At 46.3% G+C, this 16,897-nt stretch overlaps 2 protein-coding genes across 2 annotated transcripts; one reads left to right on the top strand and one right to left on the bottom strand.

Annotated features, from left to right (window-relative positions):
- Window positions 1–568: 568 nt before the first annotated feature.
- Window positions 569–9,459, top strand: igfbp2a (insulin-like growth factor binding protein 2a). The gene is made up of 4 exons (XM_084004222.1): window positions 569–1,049; window positions 7,599–7,780; window positions 9,025–9,165; window positions 9,299–9,459. Exons 1-4 carry the CDS (start codon window positions 599–601, stop codon window positions 9,455–9,457), a joined length of 933 nt encoding a protein of 310 aa, XP_083860348.1. The 5' UTR covers window positions 569–598; the 3' UTR covers window positions 9,458–9,459.
- Window positions 9,460–10,500: 1,041 nt separating this feature from the next.
- igfbp5a (insulin-like growth factor binding protein 5a) lies at window positions 10,501–16,655 on the bottom strand. The gene is made up of 4 exons (XM_084004451.1): window positions 15,925–16,655; window positions 12,725–12,936; window positions 12,425–12,544; window positions 10,501–12,338 (listed from the first exon to the last, which is right to left on the bottom strand). Exons 1-4 carry the CDS (start codon window positions 16,256–16,258, stop codon window positions 12,201–12,203), a joined length of 804 nt encoding a protein of 267 aa, XP_083860577.1. The 5' UTR covers window positions 16,259–16,655; the 3' UTR covers window positions 10,501–12,200.
- Window positions 16,656–16,897: the final 242 nt, after the last annotated feature.

Raw genomic sequence — 16,897 nt, 5'->3', positions numbered from 1 at the left:
TAGTCCTTTTGTTTGTTTGTTTATTTACTTATGCATTCTGGGAGTTGGGCTAGACTTTGCTGATTGAAACAAACACGCCACAGTATGTATGGCTATATATAGATGAAAAATCGACTGCCTTGTTGTTGATACTGGAGTACAAGCTCGAGTTTCGTACTTTTATTTTCACAAAGCAGTTTTATTTATGATCGCAAGTCATATTATTGTATATTATGCAATGTGCTTGCATGATGGTTAATTTCCACCTTGATATCACCATAAAGGGGTCAGGAGGTCAGGGTCATATATATATTTCTATATATATATATAAATATATATATATAGGGAAGAGTTTTAATAACTAACTGGTCTCACTGGAGGGACTTGTGTCCAGTCACAGCATGTAATGCAGTCTTATTCTCATGTTTATTATAAGATAAAATAATTAAAGGGACACACATTAGGGTAATTTACTGGCAACATTTCAGCAAAGCTACACGATGACATTTGAACTAAACCCTCCGTCTTGCCGTATGAACAACCACATGTGGCCCCAAGAGCAAACCTGGGAATTTGTAGGACCCAGCAGACCTCCCAGCCCCCGGCTTCACCTGTTCGCATGCACATTTCTTCCCCCTTTTTCTCACTTGGGATTGCCTTCCATCGCCCCATGATAATGGCCAAAAACCTCATGCCTCTAACAATGCTGTCGTACGCGGGCTGCAGCTTGCTGGTCCTCTCCGCGTCCCTCGCCGTCGCCTCCCTGGCCGAGATGGTGTTCCGCTGCCCCGGCTGCACCGCGGAGCGCCAGGCGCTGTGCCCACGGCTCACGGAGACTTGCGCGGAGATAGTGCGCGAGCCGGGGTGCGGGTGCTGCCCCGTGTGCGCCCGGCAAGAGGGCGAGACGTGCGGCGTGTACACCCCGAGGTGCTCCACCGGTCTGCGCTGCTACCCGACGCCCGACTCGGAGCTTCCTCTGGAGCAACTGGTGCAGGGCCAGGGGCAATGCCGGCGCAAAGTGGACACCGAGACGACCACTTTCAGCCAGGAGCACCGGGAGCAACCCAGCGGTCAGTCTGTTTACTGGAAAACCTGCTTTTCTTCTATCAATTTTTAATGACACTGTCTAGACAAGCCGGAGGAATAGTGTAGACATTTTTTTTTGCATTGTCATGAAGCCCTGAGCACGAATCCGTGGGACCATGTTGCATCATGATATCCCTCAAATATTCTGTATAATATTACACAGTTTTGCAGTGATGTCTGCAGTGCATCCTTTTAATATTTAATATCGGACAGCTATGTAATTATTGAGCCATCAGACTTAACTTAATTGTTCTATCAGCACTTTGCTGGATCTATTAAGTCATATTATGCATTTTATTACTGCAGTAATGGCCCCACTTTATGCTCGTTGCATGAGGCGTTCTTGCACTCTATGATGAAAGTCTACGTTGCACAGGACCTGTTTATGCTGTTGTGAATGTGCATGGGGAGAGAGAAACAAAAGGAACAGTCACTCTGCCTCAGCTTCAAACAGCTGGCCCTCCAGTGTTTCCCAATACCCCCCTACCTCTAAAAAAAACCCTGCCTCCACTGTAACAGAGAACAGGGTAGTGGCCCTGCAAAATTCCCAGAAGTTACTCGGTGGGATCAACGCAGAAAACATCATAGTATTGATGTTGACATTTCCACAGGGGAGTGGAGGGAGCGAAACACAGAGAGAGACAGCAGGAGGAATGCTGCATTGATTGGAAAAGTGGACTTTAGGCTTTGACCAGAAATAGCTATAAAGTGGTGTTGACAGTGACTACATTAACCGGGGTTGCCTACCTGGAAAATGAGCTTTAATGTATGTGCAGGAGGATCACAATGAGGGCCTAAAGGACAGGTCACACAAGCAAACAGCCTCGTTAATTGTTTGACTCGTTTCCAAATCCGTGCTTTGTCAGAGTTTACCTCCAGACTGACACGCGCTTGTTTTGGCAACAAACCCCCCCCGGGATCGTAGAGAGACTACCGGAGACGGCATTCAGAGGAGACCCTCCAGCATACTGACAAAAGGTCAAAAAACGCTTCATAATCACGAATGAATCCCACGTTCATGTGACCTTCCACATGAGAAAATGCACATCACGTCAAGGGGAGGTTTTTGTAAGGTGTCACTGATGTTTCTTCCTCAGGTTTGACTCAGACTTGCGCCTTGCTTGTTGAAAGGTCTGGGATTTAATTAGATGTCTCCAAAAAAAACAGTAAAAGCTTAGAAAATTGGCTCTAAAGGCTGAATGCGGTTGTTGTGGCTAAAAGCCTTCGCTGCTGATGGAAGGATCCTTTTCTCAAAGAGGGGAGCGGTCTGAGTGAAGTGTACGGATCTCTACAGAAACAGGTTTTCCAGCACCTTCGTCTTAGATTTGATTTTAAATTTCTTAGCAGCTGTTTCAGCTTCAAAATCAGTCAAAAAGCTTCTTTATTCACGCCTCATTGTTGCAATATAACAATAAACGTAGTGTTGGCATTAAGATGCTTACTGTCAGCTTCGTTTTGTTCCGTTTGAGACTACATAGACTTGATTTCCTGTCCGAAATTCTTCTCAGATACGCAGCAGAAAAGGAAGTAATGAAATCTCGGATAGAATCCAGTTCGAGGGGGGGTTGAGAGCAAACTTGCATCTCTTTTTGTTCCAGGAATATGTAAAAAAAAACAAAAGCCGTCCATAATAGAATAATTAAGTGGTTGTTTTTAGTTGAACGACGCCGGAGAAGTGATTTTCGAGTGGATTTGAAGCACCTGGCAAAGAACCGAAGGGTGAAATATTGCAGCTGCTTTGTTTGGATGTGTGTAAGCCTCGACATCCTGGCATCCTGTTTGTCTTGCTCGTCGTATTTTCAATTAAATCGGACGCCGTAATGGGATTATGTTACTAATTTCCGTGTGGTTAGAGGTGACGTTCATAGAGTGTCCGATCTAAACTCCTGCATCAGCACTATAAACAACCAAGGAGGTCAGAGGGCAGAGACAATATTCTATGAGCGTGTAGGAGAAAAGGCTGCAAAAGAGGGGTGATTAAAAATGCGTGGAAGACACAAATTACATATTAAAAAACAATATTCCAGTTTGTTTACATAGCTACGAACACACCAACAAGATATAATACCAGAGCTTAAAAAACGTGGAGCAATGTCCTGGCACTCAACTGGCTTATTTTTCTTCTCTGGTTGTTGCCACGGGCATTTTTTGTTCCCTCTTTTAAATGACCAAGTAACTGATTGCAGCATATTAGTAATTCGATAAGTAGGAAACAGATATTGCTTCACGAATCCCTTCGAAACTGAACCCCCCCCAGAGTCCCCTTTTTTTCAAATTGCATTCAGGTCTTGTTTATGAGGCTTCAAACACATTCACTTATGATGGAAACTCCAGCTTGATCAAAGGTAAGATGCTTTTAATGATTAGTGCCTCTTATGATTAGAGACACATGGATCCACCAGAACGATTGAAAACATGAAAATCTAAAATTGTACAATTGCACAACCTGCGTGCTCTGATTCCCCCCCCTTCGGGCCTTCAGCATCTCTAATCTGTGTTCTTGTGTGCCGCACGAGTGATTGCCTGCACGTGTTGCACCGCAGGCAGCAACACTGAGACGCTAAGATAATACGTTCACACGACCCCTGAAGTTCATTCAATTAAGTTCTGACTTAATTCGGGGGCCAGAAGTCTCTCATATAATCTTAAAACGGATCAATAAGGATGTTGAACTGGTCATCCAGATGTGTGGACGCATCCGAATGGATAGGAAACACGTCGCTCTATCACACATTTCTTTGTCCGCCAGGAGGATTAAATGAGAGACTCCTTTGTGAACGCGAGAACTGATTAAAGCGGCTCATTTTAATATATTAAGAATCCGCTCATCTGAGTCTCCCACTACTTTTCCACTGCCCTCAGTATCACTTGATATTCGGTTCCCACAGAAACCTGGAGCCAAATAAAGGCTCCTTTAATCAGACTGGATGGGCGTTCAGTTGTTTTGACTGGGATCACACCATACGTGACCTGCAAAGGGAACAAGTCCGTTAACAAAAGCTCAAACAGAGTCCCTCTTTGGGGTGCTTGAATGTCACACGAGTGAGGAAAAGGGAGTCGGGATCCTTTAGGATCAATACGGTTATGAAAGTTGTTATGAAGAGGAAAAGCGAGGTGGAAAAGACACGTGGAAAAAACTCCTGTGCCATCTGGACGCTGGAATAACATTGTTAGCTAACTAGGGGCATTCCTGTGTACCTGCGGGGGCATCCAGACGGAGCCCGCAGGACTGAAATAGCTCCGAGATAATCCCAGGCTCCTCCGAAAAACAGGGGTATTTGTGCCATCTCCCCCCTAGGCGTCAACTTCACGTGTCCCCGTGCCAAGAATCTCATCGTGCCTATTGAGATCTAGAATAACTTCCCACCCTTCTTTTTTGGTCGAGGTCGATTTAAGACAACACAAACCCTGTCTGAAACGCTACTGACACTGGAGGGGCGTAGGCAGGGGAGAGAGGGACAGTTTCACCGTAATCCCACATCGGTGAATCTGCAGAATGTGTTAATACGCGCCAAATTTTGGCGCTGCTCGCATTATGGATAGAAAATTTTGCAAAACAGGACCTCCGTCGACGTGCTATGGCGGCCTCTGAATGCTCCTTTTATTCCGTGGCGTTCAAAGGCTAGTGAGTGAATGGAACGAGGATTTGATTTTTTTTTTTTTTTTTATATCCTTGTGGTATTGAAAGTCTAATGAGTTGGTTGAGTTATAAAGTTATATTGCAAATCCCTCCCCGACCAAAATGCCCTTTCATTTCCAAGAAAACAAGGGAGTGGAATTTTTTTTGATGGCTGATCTAATCCTCATGTTGTTCTGGTTGTTGTCGTTGTCTTTTCTCGTGTTGTTCTTGTTGTTTGCCCTCATCGTTTAAGAGCATGTAACCTCAATTTAATTGCTTCTGCTGTAACTTTAGTCAGAAGATTAAATAGTCCTCTATATGTTAAGTCCACTCACATCTCGGTGTTGCTCGCCTCGGTTCACGTCCGGGTTCAGGTCCCGGGGAGTGGGCCCGAGTTCACCCGGCGGTGCTGGTAGAGAGCGAGCCGCTTGGCCTTGGTTCCCGCGGTGTGCACGTACGTGCCAGAGCTTGTCCAAAGCCTGCTTTTAGATGATTGTTGCGGGCCAGAAAGCCTGGAAGGGGAAACACATCTGCACTTTGCTGCGTTTGTGTTTCTAGGAAAGCGGTTCCCGGTGCCGTGCAATGGATGATGGACTGTTTCACACCTTATATTCCTGCTTACCCAATCAGATCGGTGCTTTCCTCATGTATTTGCGTGCAGGAGTAATCAGGTTAGTGTCACTAAGATACTGGATGTCAGTCGGAGCTCAAATTAAGGCTGGCTAACAAACGGATAAACAACAAAAATTAAAGTATGAAACAATTTTCCAATCCAACTAAACTGGGGAATTTCCTTTCGAGTAACTGCTCCGCTAACTTTGGTGAGCCGAGCCAAGCGGTCAGCGTCCCTTCAGACTTAAGAAAGACATCACATCCACGAGTTTGTCAATGAAACACGGCTCTATTTTTTATCGATGGAAAAAAAAAAGAAAAAGAAAAACCTTTCCATTCTCCACCACCCGGCCAAGTCTGCCATTTGCTCAGTTGACCAGAATCTGGACAATCAGACATGACACTTCTGGCCTATGTGCCATCTGGGAATTCGACAGGGATCAGATATAGAAAGGCAGCCTCTCGGGCCATTGTGCGAGGATTAACTCAAGCAGTAGACTGGACAGTGGGCCTGCTGCTCTGTTGATACTGCTGATCCCAAGCCCACCGCTGTGGAACGGCTTGGACTGCAGAGGCCTAGCGCCCCCTGAAAGTGGGGTCCTGACCCTCTTGTGCGAGGGAGATCTCCTCGTTGGCCGGCGTTTGAATGAACATCTTCCTCAGAAGAGAGGGGAGTGATGCTGTGGCGGATGCGAGCACATACACCTGATTTTATTGACTTTTGCCCCTTTTTTAACAAAGATTTTCAAGCCTTCAAAGAAAAGCCAGAGAGAGAGCGAGCACACTGGAGCATCATAAGGCCAACTGAAGTCCAACACCAGATCTATCTGATGGCAAAAGGCGCCAGCACCTTGTTATTGCTTCGTTTTGGAATTTCCTTTCTCCCGTTCTCTCTTAGGCCTTTTGTAATCATATTCTACAACCGGATGTCAAAATTTACCTCTTGCAGAGAATGCCTCTCCAGTCCAGCACCCACCAGTAACACACACTCGCTTTCATTCTCTCCTACGCCTTTCCACACGTCACGGCTCGGGCCCTTGCATAACTGCGAGCTCTCCACTTACTGGCCCACGGTTTGACCTCCTCAACTGTCTGCGCTTATTTCCTTTCTTCCCTTCGGGTGCCGAGTGAAAATCCCGCATACGTGAACAAACAAACGCTGGCCCTGACATATTTGAAATAGATTCCCCTAGCAGCTAGCCGAGTCACGTAGCATTTTTTGGTGCCTAAAGAAATCAGCTGGGTTGGAATGACACTCCTTTTTTCCACTCCCTCCCCGTCGACCCTCAACCCCTAAGTATGCTCTGTTGTCAGAAACAACATGTTCTGTTGGACTGGATGGCCTCTCACATTGTTTGCTCCATCTGTTTGAAGAAGTGTGTGTTTTTTCTTTCTTTTTTGTTTGAGGTTGATGTTTAACAAGACTCCGAGGAGAGAGGAGATGGTCGAATGAAAACCGCCTGGAGGAATCTCTGGATGGCCTCGGGGGTCTCTGCTGGTCCACGCACTTTCAGTGAACCAGCATTTGTTGCTGGTTAAAATTCATTGTTCTTTAAGTGTTATAAATCCACAAACAACAGGACTTTTTGGGTCTTGGATTTCATTTATGCCACAGTAGTGATTTTCCAATCGCGACATCCTTTAAATGCCTTCATGGATTCAACATTTGGGTAAAAACAAAAGATGCAACTCATCATTTTGACCTCAAAATCTAGCTTGACGTCACCGCGTCGTCTTTTTTTTCGAGAAGCATCTTACGAGTTTGTTCGTTTCAACATGTGCTCATGAAATCAAATCACACCAGTAAGGAAAGCAGCCATGGAAACCTGTGACTGTGACTAACGTTCAGCAGCGTCCAACTTTTTTTTTTTTCTCAGCCCGCGAGCTTGTTAACGGAGCTGCATGTGGTTGCTTCGCTCTGTGAGGACGGGGGGGAGAAGGGACTGCGGTGACTCACCCGATTGTGCCGATGTGTTTCAGAGCACTTTAACAGCAGTTTGGACACTTCACCCCTCCCACCTTTCGAGAGTATGTCAGTTGTCTTGTGCAAAATGTGACCCTAAAGTGTAGGAGCTCAGCTTTTTTATCTCGGTTGGCGCAGGTGAGCTAGAGAGGATTCTCCTCAAGGAGCTCAGAGAATGTCACCTCTGGATTTTTGCAAAAAACGACTTATTTCACTGCATTTCCAACCTCTAATTCACGTCAACAGAGCAGCTTTAATGCACAGAGATCTCCTGCTATCCTCCTCTGTAGACAACACAGTTTTGACTTGGTTTAAAGTGTCACCATTTTATCGTCACAGGTGAGGCCGTGGAGCCGCTGCCCGAGCAGGGCGTGAGCGAAATCCCGGCCATCCGGAAGCCCAGCAAAGAGACCACGTGGCTGGGCCCGAAAGAGAGCGCCGTACGCCAGCACCGGCAGGAGATGAAGACCAAGATGAAGATCAACAAGGTGGAAGAGGTGAAACCGGCGCGGCCCAAACAGGTTGGATATCCCTCTCTCTCTCTTGGAATGTAGATCCACGTGCTTGAAATCCTTAAATGTATTAAAATCATAAGCCAAGACGGAGGAATGTGTCAATTCTCGAAATCTTTATTGGCATCATTTTTTATTGAGAAATTCAAATTTTTTTCCACCACGACTGCAGTCCTGGTTGATGGATTCATTCGCAACTCCGTGCCAGTGTTGCTGCTTTGAGTCTTGTATAATGTTTATTTGCACTTCTTGTGGTCTGACGAGGTGTCAGCGTTTCCATTAAGAAAGGTTTCTTCAACAATTAGTTCCCCATAACGGCTCTTTACTCGCTGTTAAACGTCTTTAACCAAATATCGGTCGCTTTCTGGTGCATTAGAGACCTTATATTTAGTTCCACGGCTTCTTGTTTTCACCTTGTCATAATTACACCCACTGTGGCAGCAAACGACCGCATGTTGGAGTACTTTTTATGTCTCAAATTCCCCCTAAAATATGATCTACATCACAGATTCCCAAAGTCTGGGAGGCATGTACCTGGACAGAACTTATTTCCCAATCGTATATGTTTTAAAAAACAGTTGCAATACATAATAATGACAGTCAGATATGACTGTGTGTATATTTTTTCGTGTTGGGAAGAAAGGAGTGCGGTGTCGCCTCCCTGTGGTCAGCAGCTGTCAGTGGATGCTGCACTGAAAAGTGTTTTATTTGAAGAGCATCTAAAGTCTTGTACCTTCACTTTAAAGCCTGAGGAGGAAATAGTGTACACACCAAATAATAATTTAAAAGAGTCAGACATAAAGAAAATCATTTTTTTTTGTCCAGCATCGATAATTTAATGAAAAGTCAGATATTTACTGACCTTAAATGCACCTGACCCGCTCTGTAATCCGGAGCTGGGACTCACCGATGAACCCCGGGCATTGTGGGGTTTTTTTTCCAACCACCATAAAAATAATTTAAAGGTTCTCCCTCTGCCAGAAACTTACGTGGAATTGTGAGGTAAACCTGAGGTCACTGGCAGGAGTTGTTGTTTCATTACTGGCAAGAAAACATGATTCATTCGCTCGTTACGGAGAGCCCCTGAGCTTTATTAAGTGTGTGTGCCTTTTATAAGAGATTTTTTATATAGCATGTCAAAAATGTGCTGATTGCCTTGCAAACACGTTTCGGTGTCGACGAGTACATTTTAAGAGCCACCATGCGGGCGCGTTAACGCGACGAGTTGTTTTTTTTTTTTGCCTCTTTTCAAGACTCAGTGTCAGCAGGAGCTCGACCAGATCCTGGAGAGAATATCCAAGATGCCCTTCAGAGATAACCGAGGTCCGCTGGAAGACCTGTACGCCCTGCACATCCCCAATTGTGACAAGAGGGGGCAGTATAATCTCAAACAGGTGGGAAAGAGGGAGGGGGTAGCTGCTTGATAATGTGCAGGTATTGAGAGGAGGAAAGGTAGGTATTTCTTCAAGAAAAGTCTCATATAAATGACTTTTGTTGTAAATAAACACGGCATTTTCGTTGTTTCAGTGCAAGATGTCTCTCCACGGCCAGAGGGGCGAGTGCTGGTGCGTCAACCCTCACACCGGCCGACCCATCCCATCAGCCCCCACTGTGCGGGGCGACCCAAACTGCAGCCAGTACCTCAGAGAGCTGGAGCTGGAGCTCCCTGACATGGCCCAGATATAACGTGTCACGAAAGCAAAAAAAGAACAAACAAACTGTAAAGTACTTGGGAACAAAAGAACATCTGAGTAAGCTATATATTATCTCTCTGTGTGTATGTGTAGTTCATTTGATGACATTTGCAATCTTTAACCACCCCGAGGAGGTGTAAATGGTAGAATCCAGCTTGCTGTATAGGATGTAACTGCAGAGTATTTGTAGGAGAAATAAAAGACCAGACTAGATATTCAGTATAGACGTCAGCTGGAGCGTTTTTGCTTTACTAAATGTGACTTGGCTCAGATTTATCAGTGTTTTGTACTGTATGTGTTTCGAGGAAAAGCCTTCGACGTATTTGGTGTTTTTAGGTGTTTTTTCGTGTCCTAGCTTGCAGACTACTGTTACGCCTCATTCACAGATAAAGCTATTAAAGTGGTAAAAAAAAAACAATCTGTTCCTCTTTTAATTCTTAGACATTTAAGACCTGTTTTCAAAGTTTGAGTCTCACGATTTTTGAGAATGATAAAGTGGATTTGGAAATTCGTCAGTGAGTCTCAGCGTTTTTGGCACCAAAGCGGGGAGATTTCAAATCCTGGAAGAAATTCTCTGATGGAGATTTATGATCATAGTTCACCTGCATTCTCTCACTGTTATTAATTTTCATGACTTGCTGGGACTCAAACTCACGCTATGTTCCTGCATGGTTCCTATCATAGTGTACTAGCATGGATAGCAAGTGGGATACGTCATCTGGGGACCACGAATGACATTATTTGGACTAAAGTGCTGCAATGTTTAAAAACAAACATATTCATGTGCGATCGCCAAAACAAATCGCATTTTTTTTTTTGCACAAATCGTGGCTGCGCTGCCCTCTATGGGTTGAATCTTACATAGCGCGCCTCGCCTTTAGCCGGAGTATCCCAGCACACAGTTTCGCCTTTGACAGCAGATGGAAACAACCTGCATGGAGGAGCACATGGCTGTCTTTGTCAAGGTCGTATAGCCATGGGGGTCACAATAAGAAAACACTGACTCAGCAGTTCACACGTTTTAAGACAAAAGCATTGTTGTGAGTACATAAACTTTATTTAAATAGTGATTTGCCATTACAAAAAAACAAAACAAAATGAGTACATCAATTACACGCCAGATAAATATTTCACCATAATGTTCACATTAGTCTTTTTTTTTTGTTCTGTGTCACCGTGTTTATGTGTGCTGGAATGGTCAGCATGAGAGAGGTGTTTTAGTGGCTGATGAGCCCTCGTATAACGGATATCTGAGATTATAAGAGTGGTTAAATGAATGTTTAATATTATAACAAGAAAAAAAAAGGGGGGGGATCTCAAGCTAATTTAACAGAACAAAAGTCCTCTTGTCTTTGTACGTTCATGACGACCTATTGGAAATCAGATCAAAGTGTCCCTCCGTTCAACAACACATGCAAATGAAAATTCAAAGTGGCGCCGGGCAGAAGGCACTTGAATTTACATAGGGACTCGGCGACCTTGCACTCTGCAGGATCCGATAAACCCTGAGTGCGCGTGGCGCCGTCCCCCCGTCCTGACGGATTTGCCTGCGTGGTGGCAGTGAAGACCCTTACACGTGGAAACACAAACAACCCCCGCCGGGGCCTTTTGCATACGATTTGTGTGCAGTGGAGAAGGAAATGCCCATGTTTGTCAGACGGCAGCTCAGGTTGGCTGGAGTCGCTTTAAAAACCAGAGCTTCTGGTTGTGAGAACTATAAGGGCACGGCACATACAGCACAGGACACACACTCTGGAGCATGCACACACACATATACACATACAAACAGTGGACGCAGTTGTCTGGACTTGCAAAGGCCCTTTAAAAAGTAGAGTGTCAGTACAGTACAGTCTGTTTATGAGTGCTTTAGAAGATAATCTTCTCTCACTGGCAACAAAAAAACAAACATTTACATGATTTTTCTTGAGTTTTGAACAGCTTCATATTTAACGGACTAATACGAACTGTCCCTTTAAGAGCGGAGGCTTCTGTTAGATCTGCAGATTTGGCTCCACGAAGTGAAAACGGGCCAAAGCTTTTCTGAATCTATGCTGAACAAACAGTGATAGCCATCGTGCTGACGTGGCTACGGCTGTCAGCTGATCCCCGTCTCTCCTGCCCACTCACGAGTTGGTTTTTCCCCCCATCTGACGACATCATAATATACCCAGAATCCTGCAGGAATCCTGCAGAACTCGTCCCCTCTTTTCCTGCTCGGCAAAGAAGCCTCAAAGTGTAAAGTGACAGTCGATCTGGGGCAGGATTAAAATGCCAAGAAGTCATTATTTGATATATATATATATTTAAAAAAATGCCTCTTACAGATCAGAACAATTAGTAAAACATTGCTAATTTTCCCCCCAAAATGTTGATTTTTAGCCACATTGAATGTCTTGTCTCAGAATTTCTTGGAGTGAATTTAGCAGAACACAACATATTATCAATATCATACAAATATAGATATTATCCTCTATTATCTATGGATATGAAGAGGAGAGGCGTTAGCTAACCTCAAGTACAGTCAGTGGGAGCCACAGCTCTTCAGTTCAGCTCCCCTTTAAAAAAACAACAACAGTCCATCACACTTTACCATAAATATATATATATATATGTGTGTGTATATATATATATTTCTATATATATATAAAGCATTTGTGTTATATTTTCCTGATTGGCAGTCATTAAGTGTGCTAGCTTGATTGGCAGGTTTTTAAGAAGACCGGACCCGCCGCCGCTCATTCGTTGCTGTTGCTGCTGCTGTCCAGATCTTTGCACTGCAGGTCTCCGCCGGCGTAGTTGATGCCAGGGATCTTCATGCCGAAGCGGTCCACGCACCAGCAGATCCCCCTCCTCCGACCGCGAGACGGCTTACACTGAGTGGAACAGCGAGGGGGAGGAATATCAGTGTGGTGTTTCTGGGTCGTCTCAAAGGGGGATGATACATGACAAAAAGACGTACCTGTTTGCGCTTGAAGAAGCCCTTCTTGTCACAGTTGGGGATGTACAGAGAGAGAGCCAAGACCCTGGACGTGTCCTTCATGCTCTGAATGAGATTATCCAGTCTTCTCCCACAGGGGCCCTACAACGCATATTAAAAATGATGGTTTGTGGAATAAAAAAGTAAGGATTCATTTAGAATTTCCCTCTGTTCACACCATGTTTCGTGTGAAAGTGAGTAACATCTTGGCTGATTTGCCAGAACTGGATTTATTCCCCCTTTGAGCCGTTGTTCACAGTCTTTAATCTCTACTTGACTTACGAACTCAGGCTCCAGTTTATCCAGGCTGAGCGGGGAGAAGTCCGGGTTGCTGGCGGGTCCCAGCCTGGCCAGCTGCTTCTTGCGGTCCTTGGCCGCCTTCATGGCTTGGGCCTTCCGGCTGCTGATGTGGTCCCTTCCGTACAAGGGCACCTTGGTTTGGGGCTGCATGGACTCGGGGACGGGTAGCACGGCGTCGTCGTGAGATTCACCGTCTGACGGGGGAGGCAAAGACCCTTCAGGTGAATAATAATGGTCATGCTAATGGTAACAAACACACGGAGTCCCTCCCAGTGCATGAGAATGAAATAAAGTCCCTGCCAAACATGTGCTTTCGTTTCCATAATTAAAAACTTGCCCTCCATTCAAAAACTCTCCCTTTCAGTTCTGCCGTTGCCTCAATGAAGTGGAGTTATTTAAATTGGAGAATGAGTTTCTCCTACTGCGTAAATGGATAGACGCACGGGATGACATGAACACAAACACGTGCGCCGGGAGTCCAGCTGCAGTTAGCCGAAGCTTGAGTTACTATTATCAGAGGGGAACACAGAAGACGTGATGATCTCACTGCCACAGCTAAATGCTTATTTGGCAGTTAGTGGCTCCCGGCCAGTTTCAGATTGGAAGTGTTGACATACAGAACAACATAGCCTACATTTATGGCAAGTTGGGTTGCCAGTTTGGGGTATATGTAGACCAGGGGTTTTGAAAACGTTTATAGCCGGTGACCTAAATGAGATATTTAGTCTCACCCTGGCACCCGAGCCCATGAAAACATACTATTACACTTGTCATGTGGCAAGCCACCAGAAACAGCCGCAGCCCATTTTTGGGTCCCGACCGCCCACAGAAGCCCTCGTGTACATGCATCTTTCATCCGTGCAAAAAAAAAGGGGGAGGGGAGACCTCAGCGCTTGCCCCTCTCCCTTGTCCCGCCCTCCATTCACACGACCACAACGGCCAGAGCGAGGGGCTGCGGCCTTCTTTCCCAAAAATCACTTCAAACTGATACTTCGCTAAACATTTATAGCTTTGGACGTCGGCCCTGTACGTGTCCTAAGCCCCGGCTGGCCCATTTCCACTGCTGTGTCACGCACTTGTTTCTGTTTCATTTTGGCGGATTGCAAATTCTGCACATAAACCCCTTCCGTTTCTGCGCTGGCGTGATCGCTAAGCTACTAAGCTAAAACGGCCGACGGAACAAGGTCAAGGATGCAGATAATGCTTAAAACCCGCCGACCCCCCGGCGACGATGACGAAGCTCACAGTGATGATGTCATCCGTCCAATGACAGGTTCTTGGAAAAAGCAAGAGATTCCCCCATCCTCCAGTTTCCTGCTGACATCAATTTTTTTTTTTCCCCTCCAGAGAAAGCAGATCCGAAGAAACCCAATCAAGTCCTCACTTGCTAATCCTCGAGTCTCTCTAATCTGACCTGTGCTGACTGATCACGTCTCTCATTTTGTCTTCCTTCCTCCTGTCATGTTTGAATTGTAAGACACGGTGATCCCTGAGAGTGACAGAAAACTGGGAAATCAATGCTGCAAAACGTGGAAAAAAGGCAACTAAATACGTTTTTTTTGGTTCATCTTCCAGAGCGTCTATTAAATGTAATTTGTGTCGTCTACGCGTATTTATCAGCGTGCGTCCGGGTTTTTTTTTTGGTTTAATTTATGTGCTGAGAGCGAGCGCCCAGCAGGAGATGTGGAGTTAATGGAGAAGCTGGCTGACGGGCAGACAGATGGGGGGATCAGTAACCCACGCTCAAGCCTGCATTCTGCTGAATCACTGCACAGCCTGGGCCTGCCTGCAGCGCCGAGAGGGAGGGAGGGAGGAAGGGGAGGGAGGCAGATGAAGAGTCCAGGGTGGGACGAACAAAGAGTGGTGGGAGGGAGCAGAGGATAGTGTGGGAAAGGGGGGATGAATAGAAAATTTTCTTTTTTGTGATTATACAATTTCTCTGATGCAGCCAAAGATTTAACATTTGAAGGTAGAAACAAATTGGCTGTAATGAAGCTAATTTGAATGTGACACTCGCCAGTTTCTTATCTTCTGAGCCAAAAAAAAAAACTGCAGTTCTTTAGCTCCAACCCACCGAGGCTTAACACAGCCGCGGAGATTATTTATGTTTCTGGAGTAGCGTTGCTTCTTTAAAAACTCTAATCTGAAAGCAAAGCCTGGAGAGGGTGAACCTGGGGACGGGAGGGGAGAAGAAGAATCGGGTGGAGAAGATGGAGATGGACGGTCGCCAGGCAGGGAAAGAGGAGAAGAGGCAGTGTGGTGGGAGAGAATAGAGAGCCGGAGACAAAAAAAAAAGAAAAAAGGAGGGTGAGGTGTGGGAAAATGCACAGGTGGTGGATGAAGAAGTGGAGGAATTAACAAAAGAAGGGCTAAAAGACAAAAAAACAGGGAAAGAAAAGAAACCGTAGAGGAAGGGAAGATGATTTCACACCTTGAGGAGAGTGAAGCCAACATTTCCCACAAAGCGCTCCCCAGCAGACACAGTGACTGTCCCTGCCATTCAAAGGAGCCAAAAAAAGAAGGGAGCACCACCTGTAATCTTCTCCCTTGTTTTATGTCGACTCTGGGGCCCCCGAGGCGACGGGCCACTCACACGAAACCTGCTGATTTACGGCCCCACAAGGGCTTCTTCTCCAACCGAGATGACAGGATGATCGACGCTCGGCACCGATTGTCGACAGGGTTCACGGGGTCAAGGCGCACGGGGGGGGCTTTAGAGTCGTGTGCCTCGGTAATGACAGGTGTCAGCCCGTCTTAAAGACGGGTGTGTGAGTTAACACACATCAGCCCCGCTGGCTCCAAAGACTCAGAGTCTTCTCCACCCCCCCTCCAGCTTCACAAACTCATACAACTTTCATGACAGGGGAACGACATGATGTCTGGATTACAGTGTGGGGGTCCATCTTTTTTTTTTAATGCACCACTTGAGGTCTTCATTAAAATGCCTGCATTGACAAGGGAGGAGAAACATCTCTATCCAGCTGTTTGTGATTTCTGTCTGTCTTTCTGCCAAATGCAACAGCAACCCTGTCAGAGTTACACAAACATAGAAGTGTTATAATGGTGTAATTTGACTTTAAAGGCCTATATAATGAGGTTTACACGAAATATGATGCATATAAATGAAGCTGCCATCAATTTCATGATGGTTTATTATGAGAGCCATCCCTCCACGAGCCTACCTTTGGACGGATGCAGCAGCTTGTACAGCTTCTCGCTCCTGCACACGCCGCGGCCGTGCAGGAGCGCGTGCAGCGGCTTCTCCTCGCCGTTCTTGGGCAGGCAGCGGAGCCCGCGCGTGCACGGCCCGGTGTACACGCCGCACGGCTGGCCCTCCTCGAGCGCGCACGTCAGGCAGCAGCCGCAGCCGGGCTCCTTCACCAGCTGACAGCCCACCGGCACCGGCGGACACATGGACTGGGCCTTCTGGTCGCACGGCTGGCACGGCACGTACGACGAGCCGCAGCCGGTTATGCTCAGCAGGGGAACCACCAGGAAGGAGACGCTCAACAGCATGGCGCGCTCGCTTGTCAGAAACCCCACAACAACTATATCTTGCGCAAAAGAGTCCAAACGTCAAGGGGCTTTCTGTCGCATCCACAGGTGCCTTGCGCGCTCAAGTCCCGCGTCCGATGCGCGCAATCCACAAGGACGGTCACTCTGCTGCTCCCCCCGCGCTGTCCTCCAGCCTCGCAGTGAATGAATAAAAAAAAGAAACTATCCAGACACCGCGGATAATCTCCCTTCTGTGATGCCCGGTGCCTTTTACGCGCGTCTCCAAACGAGATAATTACCACACACAAAAAAAGCCCGATTCCTGCTGTCGCTCTGTCTTGTAGGTGACTTTCCCCGCACGACTTGAGAGCAAAATGTATAACGTGTGGCTTTGAGCTTGCCTTTTTAAAATAGAAACCGCCAGAGGCGAAGCCTGCAACGATGGGTATGTCAAACAACGTTTGGAGGGGGAGGCGCACTTGTCAAGTCCGTGCGCTGCGATGCTGATTTTCACAGGGGCGGGTGCTGGCATGCCTCCAGATCTGCCAGATACGAGACGATGCTCCTGAAGGCGACTGAATAAGACCTTGTCTGTGTCTTTCTGGCTGCAGAGTGGTCACTGAGTATTCCCACACTCTCCAAGACAACGTTTTTTGGTCG

Source organism: Eutrigla gurnardus (genome assembly GCF_963514095.1).
Source record: "Eutrigla gurnardus genome assembly, chromosome: 24".
NCBI lineage: Eukaryota > Metazoa > Chordata > Actinopteri > Perciformes > Triglidae > Eutrigla > Eutrigla gurnardus.
Note: the sequence above shows the minus strand (reverse complement) of the source record. Positions and strands in the feature narration are given on the sequence as shown.

Coding starts and splice junctions, on each gene's coding strand:
- igfbp2a (XM_084004222.1), top strand. CDS start 599: ATGCACATTTCTTCCCCCTTTTTCTCACTTGGGATTGCCTTCCATCGC. Junction 1,050..7,598: donor GCACCGGGAGCAACCCAGCG/GTCAGTCTGTTT, acceptor TTATCGTCACAG/GTGAGGCCGTGGAGCCGCTG. Junction 9,166..9,298: donor GGCAGTATAATCTCAAACAG/GTGGGAAAGAGG, acceptor TCGTTGTTTCAG/TGCAAGATGTCTCTCCACGG.
- igfbp5a (XM_084004451.1), bottom strand. CDS start 16,258: ATGCTGTTGAGCGTCTCCTTCCTGGTGGTTCCCCTGCTGAGCATAACC. Junction 12,545..12,724: donor ATAAACTGGAGCCTGAGTTC/GTAAGTCAAGTA, acceptor TATGCGTTGTAG/GGCCCCTGTGGGAGAAGACT. Junction 12,339..12,424: donor GCTTCTTCAAGCGCAAACAG/GTACGTCTTTTT, acceptor TGTTCCACTCAG/TGTAAGCCGTCTCGCGGTCG.